This window comes from Periplaneta americana, chromosome 6, assembly GCF_040183065.1.
Source record: "Periplaneta americana isolate PAMFEO1 chromosome 6, P.americana_PAMFEO1_priV1, whole genome shotgun sequence".
NCBI classification, from domain to species: Eukaryota; Metazoa; Arthropoda; class Insecta; order Blattodea; family Blattidae; genus Periplaneta; species Periplaneta americana.
In genome coordinates, this window is record NC_091122.1 from 91946218 (window position 1) to 91960946 (window position 14729).

The 14729-nt window shown below is 34.4% G+C and overlaps 1 protein-coding gene across 17 annotated transcripts in view; it reads left to right on the top strand.

Moving 5' to 3' along the window:
* LOC138701496 (protein bric-a-brac 1-like) overlaps nt 1–14729 on the top strand; it is a 354692-nt gene that overhangs the window by 110521 nt on the left and 229442 nt on the right. The window contains exon 1 of one of the 17 annotated variants that reach the window (XM_069828420.1): nt 1157–1832. The exons of 15 other annotated variants lie outside the window; for them this stretch is intronic. In XM_069828420.1, the coding sequence (XP_069684521.1) occupies nt 1364–1832 (469 nt within the window). In that variant the 5' untranslated portion in view covers nt 1157–1363. Of the gene's footprint in view, nt 1–1156; nt 1833–14729 lie in introns of those variants that run through there. One more of the 17 variants, XM_069828424.1, reaches the window with a different exon arrangement.

The following is a 14729-nucleotide window of genomic DNA, read 5'->3' on the forward strand; positions in this document are numbered from 1 at the left end:
AACTCCTTTTATAACAGTTTAGACCAACAGAGGGTAGATGGACATCTGATTTATGTCTGTATTGAAATTGTGAATATCTTGATTAGTACTAAATGTATCTTGGTTTTTAATATAAAACATCATTAGGGAAAGAATGCACTCACAAAGTAAGAACTGTAACTTACATAATTTCTAGGAGAACACTGCGTTTTTATCATACACTTTCAAAATCCCCATCATAATACATGAGTAGACCTACATGTAGATAGCTAAGGAGAACTCTCACATGTGAAGGGACCAGAGGATTGTTATTGTTTAGTCAACTGCCCGAAGACAGGTTTGAATCTCATAAATAACACCAATAAGGCATCACTCATGAGACAACTAAGCCAGAAGATAATGGGGTAGGGTGACCAGTTCATTTTCTTTTGCATTGTATACTTCGCTGACTAGTAACATATTACACTAATCAGATTTCAGATATATACACGCAATATTATTGTTCTTCGTCCGACATATATTGTATCTCAAGAGTACTGCCTGAATACATACCAGACAGAACCTCAAATCAGAAGTTGGACCAGAAAATATAAACATTAATATTTTTAGATAATTTATGTATATTGTATTATTATGTGTGTTATTTTATTTTAGAGCGAAGAGTAAGTTGAAAATAGTGAGCAATTATTGGTGGGAGGAGTGTCAATGTGGTACAAAACGGGAAATGACCTTCTGGGGTTTCAAAACAAGATAGTTTCATTTCCGTGACGTCAACATTTAAAATGGCGGGCAAACAGCTGACCATTATGCACGCCCAGATGAGAGTTTGCTGGGTAGCTGCATTGTATTTTACTACCTGTTACTGACGTAGGTCAACAATATTTGTAGTTTCACAGAATAGATCAAATCACTTCTTCAATTTCTAGTATAGTATTAGAAAACAATTGTGTAGTAGGTTGGTAGCACTGAGTGTAAGCATTCCATTGTGGTGAAATTTCAGTCGTGTGTCGGTGAAATATATTAAATGAGTTGATTGGATAATCCAACAGTTTGTGTTTTAAATGATTAGAAACTTAGCAAAGGTTTGATTGAGCGACGCTATTTGTTTTATCTATTTTGTCTTGTGTGATTCAAAATGATAGAGGCGGTGTTTATAGATGGTTGTCATTCGCTTGACATTGATTTTTTAGTTCCTTTACGAGAGCAGCAGAGTCTGTATTCATTAGCATATAACGAACTATTGTGTAGGATCTATAGGGCATTGAAGGACATGTTTGAGTTGTCAGCAGTTTGTTGTTGAGTAGCTCGTGTGTCCGGCGTTGTATGCAGGTTAGGTTATGTTGTGAAGTCTTGTTAGTGCTTTCTCTCATTTGTTGTTTCCGGAATGGCTAAAAGAAACGAACTCTCGTTAGATCAGAAAGTGAGGGTGCTGGAAGCATTGGAGACGAGAAATCAGATCCAAGTGGCTAGTGAATTCGGAATCTCGCAATCTGCAGTGTCCCGGATTAAGTCCCGCGAGGGTGACATCATTCGGAGATGGCAAGAAATGCCGGACCGCAAGAGGACGCGCCGCTGTCGATTCACGGACACACTGGATGTGGCCCTGGTCAGGTTCTATGAGGAGCAGAGGGTGGCTGGCATTCCTGTCACCACGAAGATGCTGAAGGAGAGAGCTGCGTCCATTGTGGAAGCGGGATTCGAAGCCTCGGACTCGTGGCTGTCCCGCTGGAAGCACAGACATAACCTAGACTTGCAACGCAGTAACAGTAGTGGCACAGGACGTTGTTCCTCGTTTTCCCTCGTATCACAGTTGAAGCAGCTTGTAGACGGAGACGGCTATCTCGTCACAGAAGGTGAGCTGCTTTAGTGAGCGTCTGTCATGTTTCAACAAATTTCAGCACCGGTTTAATTCTTTGTGTTTATAGTCGGGAAGAAGGAGCCAGAAGATCTCATGAGATTACTGGAAGATGGAGGATAAGTAGGCGATATACCTCGCTATAAATGCATTAATTTATAATACGGTTCCATAATATGGCGGATTTGGGTTATTGCTGGCAACTATTGGGAGCAGGTTTCCTTCCAGTAGATATAAAATTATAAAAATGCAACTGTCAGTAACTTAATAGACCTTGTGTACAACGATTTCAAGATATGTTGTACTTTATTTTATTCCCAGTAATACACACTAGCAAGGTTACTATGCTATGACATGGGAGAGTTCATTCAGTTCTATAAAAAGAATGAGAGTTTAAGCTTCACATTCACATAATGTATGCCTAACACTTTCTTCTGCCTTTAAACATTAGAACAATAGGGTTCCAGTATTGTACATCTGAAGCTTTCATCTCTCAGTTCTCGTCAGTAGGTACAACTTGTGGGTATCCTTAATCCATTTATCTTCATGTTCACTAATTAATTAACCAGTTCCTTTGGCAGGCCTGTAAGACCAACGTAATAGAGGCCATATTACTTCAAATGACTTCTGATTTTTTCTTGGTCAGTTTTTTTGCTATATAGGGTGCACGTCGGTTTCTCTGATTTGTGGTTAGTATGTATATGAGTCACTTTAGGTATTCCCATTTAGATCGTGCTATCAGAGATTCAAAGAGCATTGAGAGGATGTTATTACATTACATTATCTTTGTTGCTGTTGAAACTTTCCCTTATATTGAAGAACATCTGAGCCTATTTTGAATAGGAAAGTTTCATTACTGTTCTCGTTTTGCTATTACGCCAACGTAACATATAAGTACTCCAACATATTGAGCCATCATTTTATCCAGGATCGCTTTCAGCAGCACCTTGACCAAGACACACCATTTGCCTACCAACACTCCAATCCCAAAATGGGTTGGTGGATGCACACATATTTTTATGCATCAAGATAAATTGGATGAACGGACAATACTAACTTAGTACCTTTATTTTGCAAATTGAAATTGTGAACGAACAAATTTTTCTCCTTGTGCTTCGAGACATGTTGTAGTGTTGTAACAAATTTTCATTCACACATTGCAACTCTGCATGCTAGATGTTGACTGTTTCTTTGCCTTTGTTATTTTGTCGTTTTGTATGAACGAAATTTCAGTATGTTAACCCATAGCTGACTTCTGCTTGCTGGGTTAACTTGCAGACTTGCATGGTAAATGTTCTAATCGAGCACCAATATCATAAAGCTTCTCCCCTGTTAAAACGTGACGTCTTCGATTTTTTTCTTATCCAATATTGTTTCTGTAGTTTTGAATTTATTGACTATTTCATGAACTGTAATTGCATTTGTTAAGTGGATCAGCCCCAGGAAGGTGTTCCAAAAATGCTGCCGATGCTGAGCAGGTGATTCAGTTTTCATAAACTTACAACAAATGAAAACTATTACTTGTTCTGTACTGAATTTCTGTATCATGACTTGTACTCAACCCGAGTTTTGTTTGTTTGTAGTTGACTTTGCATACCATACTCATGACTACCTGTTCATGAGTAGGCACACTCTGCTTGTCCATAGAACTGTGCCGCTGAAAGCAAGTCAGGGTAAAATGATAGCTTTGTACTTGAGTATATGGTAGATGTTTATATTTATACCAGTACTGGTATCCAATTTTTTTTTAAGATAGGCCTAGGCCTGTCATGAATCTGTGAGAATGTACTTTATTAATTGGTGTTTTGTGTAAATTATTTTACAAATAATAATCACCCTCACTTTCTTGTGGACGATTTTTTTTTTTTTTTAATTTTGAAATTCAATTTAATGAGTCACATAGGCTACGATGAAATTAAAAAAATAAGTTTTCAATGTTACATTAACCAATCCTGTCGAAACCTAACCTAGTACAGTAGAATCCCGATTATCCGTCACCCTATTAACTGATTGTCGGATTATCTGACTGTCTTTCTCTCGCTTTTTCTTTTTTGCTACAGAAATAAGATGAAGTTCTGTACATTATATTAGCACGTTATTTTTTTCGAGAGAGGATTATTACAAGACTTTGCACTTACACAATATGGTCTATTGTTCAAGTTGTTGTAGGCCTACTGTATAACTTCTATATAAAATGTCTTCCACGGGTGTCAAAAGAAATCGTGTTGTACTAAGTACTTATCTAAAAGTGCAAATAGAGTGGTTTGGGGAACGAGAAGCTGTGGCTTATCTCAGAATACGAAATTCAAATCACAACTGTATGAAATTTAATAAAAATCGAGGATAAAGTGTATAAAGTACGTAAATCTACAACATGAGATGTCCACACTTCCTATCTTCCAATAGAACAGCCATAAGGGTTTCCTTGCAACTTAACAACTCGTTGTTAACAACCAAACGTAAATCAGTGAAGTTCTGAGCCACTACCCAGCATATTCAATACAAAACCACAGAGGAGCTTACGAGATTGTAAGCATTATTCACTAAATTTACGAAAATCTTTTATGGTACAGGTTATCCGATTTTTCGATTAACCGTTTAGTCCACCCCTTTCATTACCACGGATAATAGAGGTTCTACTGTATAACTACATCTAATTTCGACTTTGTGTAGTCCCTAATATTATATAGGCCTACATGTGGTAACGGAGACACTCATCTCGAACAAATTTTGGTTCATGTGATTGAAGTAGACCAGCAATGAACTGCAGGCTTAATTTGGCGTTAAGAAAGCAGTAATGTCTTAATAACTTATATTCAGATTAATGTAGGGAATGCTATGCTCTTGCATTTCTGACTAGTTGCTGTACATTTTTCATATTACATCAGACAAACAGTACTTGTTCCCCCCCCCCCCCTTCAGATAGCTTTGCATTTACTGATTATCATTATTTTAACATTTTCCAACATGTCAGCCATGTTATGGTCATCTCACACACTACATACTATGTGTGTGCTGAATGGATAATCAGTGCAATCACTTTCTGGCAACTGTTACCCTCTGATCAGCATATAGTGTCTTCATCTCAATGAATGCTGACTTTTGCAGTCTTCCCAACTGTATCTTACTTCCTTTAAAGTTTAGTGATTCCTTTCCAAAGGAAACCCAGTTTGGTTGTTGGGAGATGCTGTGAGATTTGGTGTAGATGTAGCTCTGGGATAGGCTAGAATAAGTTATCTTTAATTTATATATTTTTTTTCTTTCTTTGGTTTTACCTCTGAATTTTATTTTGTTGCTTAATTATTTATGATGTCTACATCTCACATATTCATACTGGTAATATTCACTACATTTTAAAAGAATTCTTACCAGTAAATAATTTTCTTATCTTCTTCCATTCAAACATGTTGAAGGAAGTGTAGAATGTATGTAGAAATAAACTTTTTACTGCTGTTCTACTTGAATAAGAATTTTATAGTGATGTTGTAGTACAACATTTCTTCTTTTTTTTATCTTATGTACTGGTCTTATTTTTTGCTTGTAAATAGTTCGTAGAATGCCTCTTGCAGCTACCATAAAGTCAGCATTATTTGACAAATCATGTACGATGTGTAATCAACAGTCTCGGCCACTTCAACATATTTATTTTCCTCCTCTTCCTTCTTTGACTGCAGTTTCAGACCACATAGACTGTTACATTCTAAGCCTATAGTCGGCAGGTCTTCTGGTTGATTTGCAGTCACGTTAATGAGTTCATTCTTAATTTGGTCAGTAATTTTTGTTCTATTATTCTTACAGATCTTCAAATTCACGCAATCTCTCTTCGTTATACCTTTGTTTTAAAGTATTCTTTAACACCTTTTAATAACTGTCATCTGACATTGACTTGAATTAAAAATGAATGACAGCAAGTAAATACATATTGCTGTCTTTTTACTAAATACATTAGACCTATAAGGAAATTGGAAAAAATGTTAACATCACAGTGAATTGTACTAGAACTTCAGGTCTTCAAACTCAATCATGAATATTTCTCATGGTTGGGTAATTGATGTGTCAATTCAGTGTAATGGGTGTGACATTTGGACACAAAGAAGTAAAATTTACAACTCTCATGGAAATTAAAAACTGATGAAAAGTCGTTAAAATGTAGGGCTAGGTTTCAAGCTACAATCATAAGAAAATAAATTTAGAAAATTGATTGATAACAGAAATATTCCTTTATTAAAATGCTGTAATGGGCGTGACAGCATATGGACACATTTGACTTCATTAATCTTTGTGATTTCTCAAAACTTTAACAAATGAAAATAATTTACAATATAGCCAAGATATTCGTAAAGACTCTCAAAATACAAAGATGATACAATCTTTTGGAGTATAAAGGTAATAATAATAATAATAATAATAATAATAATATTAATATTAATATTAATGCGTGTAATGGATGTGACACATTATGAATGGAACACATGGCTTTAATTCTAGGAAGTTTTACCATAGGAAATTAAACATTCTTATTTTGTTATCATGAATACTCTGTTGTTTATAAAGACTAGACCTTTATGTCAACATAAAATATTAATGTTTATAATATAGTTAGGCCTATTATAATAACAATAAAGTGGCATTTCAATGAATAGAGAACATTATTTTTCCCTTATGTATATGGCTTCCTAATACTTGTCATACATTCTGTTGCCTTTCACCAACATCTGAAAGAATGGCTTTTATTTTATCAAAACTTGTATATGAAATGTTTTCTTCATTAGCTTGAACATTTTTGCTTTGTTACCTGAAACTGTTTTGAGGAACATGATCCAGAAATTGAATTATTTAACTCTATCAATTTAAGTTTACCATATTCATCATATGTCCACTGACGGTAAGTAATTTTATTGATGTTTCTGCGTTGAATGTGTCATGTATGAGGTAGCCTGTACTTTCGCATTTTTCACAAGTATTTCCCATGCATGTTTCACTATGAATGTTACAAGAAACTTTGGAAAGAATTTCTTTGGGCAAGAATGTAAAATTAGTCAAAACCTTAGAAAGAGGACTAAAGTTAATAGTATTTGATATTTTCATGATAAGCACATGCACAAATATTATGTGGCAATGCAGAAAATGAAAAAACAAATGGTAGGCACAAATTAAAAAATGAATATCTTCCAATTTTAATATCAGGATATTGTAAGTGAAAAAATTGAAATAATTCACCTAGGAACATGTTTGCATTTTTCAATGCCATGCCATTTCAGTGATATATGTCTTTAGGTCCATATACTTGCCAACTATTGCTGTCTCTGCAGTACAATTTTTTACCAATTTCTTTGTTCCTTGTGTTACACCTTTTTTTTTTTTTTTGTTCGTTATATGAAAAAGTTTTCTTCTTTCTTCTTGGAATTATATCCATAACTAGTTTACTAACAACAGCTAATTTCTTCCTCGGACTATTTGACAAACGTTATTTCTCCCTGTTTGTGGCTTTTCGTAATGACTGACTAGTTTTATAAGAACCCATGCTGTAATTATATTTTCTGGGTTGGTTTTGCCTTCTTTTTACTCTGCATCTTCTTTGTCTTAGGGCAGCACTCATGCGTTTCTTCATTAATTCTATTTTGTTTTTCAATAATTGTTCCCTTTTCTTTCTTCCCTATTTCTCTTTCCAGATGAGTTTCACATTTTTCTCGGTCTTCCTTAATTTTTCTTTCGTTCTTTACATTCTATTTGTATACATCTTACAGTGTAAATTTTTAAAATTTGAATTGGTTATTTTACGACGCTTTATCAGCTGCTATTGTTATCTAATGTCTGAGTGAGATGAAAGTGACAATGCTAGCAAGATGAGTTCAGCGCCAAAAGTTACGCAACATTTGCTCTTAACGGGTTGAGGAAAAATCCCGGAGAAAACCTCAGTCTCGTGAGTTGTGCCAATCAGGCCCGCTAGTTACACGATCAGGCTTGCTAACCATTACTCTACAGTGGTTGGACCAATTTCATTTTTCTAAGCAACAATCACAAATAACACTGCATAACAAATTTTAACTTTTTTATGTGCAGGGCATGTGATACATGTTTTATATATAATTTGAACCTTCTGAATACGAATATGACAATAAAGAACAGTTGTTGGTTACGGGTTTTGAGAAATTTTCGAATTTATGTCTATTAAAAATAATGCTGTATATAATGACAATAAGGTTAAATACTTGCTGTTCAGAAGATTACAGCTCCCTTTTTCTGCATTTTATTTTATACTGGGCATCAGGTACATCACGAGCTAAAGTCCAACAATAGTCTGCTAGCATATTGGTACTACACTGTCCTTGGTATCTTTTTTCTATAGTTTAAATTTCTTGATAAAAGCGCTCACCATGCTCATCACTGAAATTGTCACAATTCTTGGGGAAAAAGTCGAGATGGGAATGAAGGAAGTGAATTTTCAGTTAGTGTTGCCCATAGTTACCAATAGTTTCATATACCAACAATAAATTTTTCACTAGTTCTTCATAGTTCTCACTGCTACGGTTACCCAGAACATTTAATACAATCTTCTGGAATGCACTCCAGGCAGCTCTCTCTTTTCTTCCAACAAAGATTCGAAGTGATTGTCCTTCATTATTTCTCTAATTTGTGGTCCATTGAAAACTCCCTGTTTTATTTTGGAGTCACTAATAGCAGGAAATTTTTCGTCGATATGTTTAACTGCCTCAGTTTCATGATTCATCCCTTTAAAAAAAATTCATTAACCCTAACTTAATGTGTAAAGGAGGTAAAATTATTTTACTTTGAGGTACAAGGGATTGATGTATAATATTTTTCTTCCCTGGCTCTAGTGATTATCGTGTTGGCCATACTTTTATTTTATAATGCTTATCTCGAGTGCGAGTGTCTCATTCACACTGAAAGCAGCAAAATTTTGTGTACAGATTCAGATTGCATTCCAAGAAGCAATGCTACATACAACTTTCAAATCCGCACATATAAACTATTCGTACTTTGAATATCATTATTAAAGCACACTTTAAAGAAATATACGTCTTACACAGAACACTAACACCACGGAATCTCCTGGAAAACTGAAGTGATTTCACACGGCGAATCTGTTTTCCTCCCTCCAAATGATGGAACCAGAAAGGGCAATAAAACAATTTCGGCTTCTGGAAGTGGTTTTAACAGGGTCGTCTATTGCAAGATATAAACTACAGTTAGTCATTAAAGCTCACAGTGAAAGAAATAAATATCTCAAGTAAAATCAGGTAAACTCAAGCTAATTCATACCGCGGACCTGTTTCACCCCTCCAAATAGGCTCGTAAAAGGGCAATAAAATAATTTCTGTTTCTACAAGTGCTTTTAACATGATGGCCTACTTATACTAATATTGTTTTCACATAATGGGTCGTCACATTTGTTACACACGAAATGCGTGATTTTTTTTTTTTTAATAAAATGCATAGAAGATGAAGTAGACTGTATTGTGTGTCTCGAAAACCTGAACTGATGGAATATTTTGCTTGTTATTTTTTTAATTCAGCAGGTCGAAATTAATATTTGTTACTTTTATGTCTAGCGCAAAATGACTGTTGACCAGTGTAATTCATATTTTTAAATTCATGAAATTGTTATATAAAACAATAACAAAAACAATAAAACTTAAAAATTCTTGCAAATCAGTGTAAATCAATTAATTTTTTGTTGTCAGGCATTATAGACGATATTTAAATCTCCGATTATTTTACTTATCACACCCGTTACATGGTTTTTTCATTGAAAATAATAGTGAAGTTCATTTAAAATACATTGGTGGGTAGAAACCAATGTTAACCTCACCCTCTAGAGAAAGCAAGTTATTCACCCACATATTATGTTACTGGAATAAACTTTTACTATTTTTTAACAGGTGCGATATTAGAACTATGTTATAAGTTATGTACCCATGATAAAGTAGTCTGCATCCAACAGTAACTTGGAATTCCTTTCACTTTTTTAAATAAGCTGAGTACAGTATTGCCAATTTTATTTGTCAGAACCCCTTTGCTAGCAAGTTATTCTTTTATCTATACACTAGCCGTACCTGTGCACTCCGCTACATCCGTTAGAAATAAATAGGGTGTATAGAGTAATTACATAATTAAAATAGGACTTTTGATCCAGGGAACATTCGTGTTTGATAGAAGGATAAATCGTTTATTATGTTACTTAATTTAAATTGTATTAAAAAAATTAAAATGCGATCATTTTGATCCAGAGACTACTCATTTGGTCATAAAAATTATTTTAGGAAATACAGGAAACGAATGCCTATCAAGTTTTCTGTGCGTAAGAAGCTATTTTAATCTTACCTGTCCTCGATTCACTCAGAAGTTACTATAATAACATTATAGCATTATGTCCATCTAGAGACACTACACTTTCCAATGGTGGATTAATAATTAATTATACAAGTCGTTTAATTTAGCTTCCGATATTACTTCATACAAACACAGAAACATTCTCTGTAGGCTGTGTTTCATAGCTTTCGATTGTTGTCCAAGGCCCCTTATAGACGAAGTCATTTGTTTTTTATTTCATTACATCGCCTTAGATGGCGTTATTGTAATTTTGAAACTCATTTATCTCATTAAATGTCAGTCCTATCAAAATTGTGCATGGAGTAAATCTTATCGGAAATTATTTTTAAAGAAACTTTTGTTATGTAATATTTTTTTCATGAAAATTAATAATAAGGGAGATATTTCGATTTATTTAATTCAAGCCCCCTTATAATCCCTCTTTTAAAGAAAATATTTTGAATGCCATATAGTCTAAATTCTAAGTTACAACGAACTTAATTTATATTCCAATTTTCATATAAATCGGTTCAGCCATTATCGCCTGAAAAGGCAATGAACCTTCGGGTTCCTTAAAAGCCATTTGTAAGTAAGTAAGTATAGATTACCTTAAACATGAATAAATCATAAAATACCAAATATAATTATGTTATGCTACAAAACTACAATGTTTTACCTGTCTTATGTTGCATTAATAATAGAGTTTAATACATTTTAAATTTTTTACTTATTTCTCCACGTTTTCATGGATTGACCCTTGTATGTTTGCTCTTCATCATCATCATCATCATCATCATCCTTTATCATTGGTAATAACTGGAGAAATGAATCGAAGAAAAGAAAAGGAGAGTGCTCGAAGAAAATGGTGAAATTAATATTATCTCTTTTGTGGATAGTTAATGAATTATCTGTTATATATGAATGTAACCTATTCAAAAAGTCAGTAAGATGTGAAACTGTGTAATTTGTATGAAAAGTCTGTATGGTACTGTTGGGATTTGATCTTGTTTCGGTCGTGAATTATCATCAAATTAGCTTCTTCCAGATAATTGTGAATAAAATTGCAGACGACAGTGAAATCATGTCTATTTGGATGTTTTGAAGTATATTATGTCTCACTTAAAACTAACTCGTGTTACTCTCTTGCCATTGGTGTACATATATGGACAGCTAAACTGCATTATCTCTAATAATTATTGTGGACTAGCATGTGAACAATACAAGCTTCATGTAGAACATATGATAAAACCTACTGTTACATAAAATTCTGAAATATTCTGCTCAGCAGTTTAAACACAGCTGGAATCTGCAAAACAAGTTTTAAGACACTGTGAAGTTCAGTCAGTATAATATTAGCTGTCATAAACTAAATAAGCTTGTTTGTTTGTTTAATCAACTGTCCTTAAGACAGGTCTGGACCTTACAAGTGACAACAACAAGGCAACACTCATGAGGCAACTAGGCCAGGAAATAATGGGGTAGGGTGGCCCACTGCCTTTTAATTTTCCTACTATATTTCTCCTAGCTCCGCTTGCAGGATAGACGTTTAGTACATTCTCTTTGCCCACAATATCGCATTATACATAATTCCGCACCCAACCACCTTGCCTCTTGGTTTACTCTCCTAGCTTCACATCATAATCGTAATACATGTTCACAGCACAATCTGTTGCTATCAATAGATCATCATCAGACATCTCTGTACTCAGGTTCCTTCTCAATAGCCATGGTCCGCTCCTGGAATTAGCTGCTGCTGGACATCAGGAGTAGTCTTAGTCCTATTACTTTGTTGTTTCCATTAACATTGTTTCAATATAACTCATACTGATTAAACTATCTTTTTTCTTAAGTTCACACTTGTATATGTGTTTTCATCTTGGTTGAGTGGAAGAGAAGGCCTAACAGCCTTAACTCTGAGAGGGAAAATAAAACTATTATGATTATGTGGATTGTTTTCTTAAACTTTCACTTTCGAAGTTTTGAAAGATAAAGGTCTCATGGACTCAAATGAGGGACCTTGTAGGCAACAATTTCTACTCATTATTCTATCTCTCCCTTTATTCATTCACTGAAGTTTCTGCAATGCGAGGTTTTGCATTCTTCTGCTGGAAACCACCATATGGCCTCTCTTGTTCAAAAGAACTGATTTGTTTCAATGTTTCATCTTAACTAGAAGTGGGGTGTGACAATGTTTTGCCGTCACAGCTCTGGAAAATTGGCTGTGATAGATAATAGCGATTTTGTCACAGTGTGATTTTTGTGTTTGTAAGATTCTTGGTAATAGCTAATGTTGTAACGCCTTGGCATTTACAGAGTTATTCATTAAACATGATAGCAATACGTGCCACATTCCAAGGGTAATATTATCATCAGTCATAATGTAGAAGTTTCTTGTTGCTGCAAGTTCCAGCTTGTCTGAGTTCTTCAAGTCTTCAATTCGTGGCCATTTTAGAAAATTAAGGAATATAGCCTAACTGTTTTTTGTAAGGGATATGGGCCCTGTATAATGGAAGAAAAGTGGAATGAATCCAAACATTACAATCAAAAGGCATAATACAGCCCGTAATATACCGAACACAAATCTTCGTTTTGAGTCCAAACCATTACTTCTAACTGGTGACCAGTGATGTGTTCAGTCTTCTCTTTTATATATTCTATAACGTTGATTGAGATTTTATAGAAATAAGTAATGATGGTTAAATTAAATTCATCTAAATTAATTGCATTTAGTAATATGGACTATAAATTAGCACTATATTTAATCAAAATTCAATTTTTCCCATCATGGGCCGACAGATGTATATATTTATTGCTCTTCTGCAGATTGAATTGATATACTGGTGCAAGTATACTAAAACAAAACACACTCTGACCTGTGTTATGGTATATGGGCGCGTATACAGGGTGAAAGTGAAATAATCCTGCAGATTGAAAGGGATGATAGGATACACTTAAATGAGGAGAAAACCTATATTACGTTTTGTGACTACATGGTTAATTAGGAAATTAAGTTTGAAGTTTTAGCAGTCAGGCAACAGCACTGCTAACACACTGCTCTTTCTACTCGTAATACAGATGTAAGAGGTCAAAAACTCAGGTCTGTCTCCCTGCCTTCCACCTGCCTCTCTGGATATAATGTTGCAATCTGCCCGCAATGGTCAGAGGCTTCAAATTAGTGGTGTTTAAATTAAATTTACATGAGATCTGTCCACGCTATTGATATATGCCAGAGAGATAAATGATTCTTTATTAGATTTTCTATCGATATGGACAAAAAACACGATACTACTCACAATAATTACCGAATAATTTCCTTTGGGGGGGGGGCACATTTTTTCTGAAAAAAACTATTAACTTTGCACCAATATGGTAAAAAGAAATTGTAAATTCTATTTTATTTAATGACGCTCGCAACTGTCGAGATTATATCAGTGTCGCTGGTGTGCTGAAATTTTGTCCCACAGGAATTCTTTTACATGCCAGTAAATCTACTGACATGAGCCTGTCGCATTTAAGCACACTTAAATGCCATCGACTTGGGCTGGGGTCGAACCTGCAACCTCAGGCACAGAAGACTAGCACTCTACCGACTGCGTCACCCAGGCCGACACCAATATGGAATTAAACTTTTTTGTTACATATAACATGAGCTATTTGCTCTGAAAATCTACAGGGTCATTTCACTTCCACCCTGTTTATTCGCCTAAGAATGTTTACGAAGGTGAGTCATTCATGGCAGAATATAGCGAGAGCATTGTAGCTTCAGTATCAAAGAGTTACCAACGTTTACCTCTAGTTTAAACTTGGTACGCTCTACCTCGCATAAACAAATGCACGTGATCGTTTCTGATATAGGGTAAACATTGGTAATTTCGTGGCAGTTGTTATTTCGTGATACTTTTTCTTTACTCTTTCGTGAACTAACCAAGGATTGCATATGTTTTCCGGTTCCAGAAACATACAGCTACGCTTTGTGTGACTATTGTAACTGCTTCAATGAGCTTTTATGTTTGGAGAGAGCAAGTTAGCGTCGACTTCTCAGGCGTACAAATTTTGTGGATGTTTGTAATTACCAGGGAAAGGATTTATATGTAAATACATATTTACTTATAAAGCTAATATAATTTATATTTTGCATTATCTTTATGTTTCACAATGTGTAGGGTTGAAAAATCCTACTTTTATTTTCCATATTTTTCCATATTTTAGAGTTTAGTACATATTTTCGTTAATTTCCATATATTTTCCATATTTCATATAAAACAGTCCATATTATATTAGGTTTAACAATAAAACAAAACAAAATTCCATTAACTTTTAAAAATACATTTCAACAATAGAGATTTAAACACATGTTCAGTAATCCCTTTAACATCAGAGTTATTTGAAAATTAGCAGTCCTATCAACAATGGGAAAGTAAGTTACAAAACTGTATTAATTTAATTTAAAATTTTTAACAGACTTCAGTTGTGCAGCTCAACAGTTAAATGCCAGTCAGAGTACACATAGGTTCAGTTTTGTAAATCATACTATAAAGACGGTAAATATGCCAAAAGTACG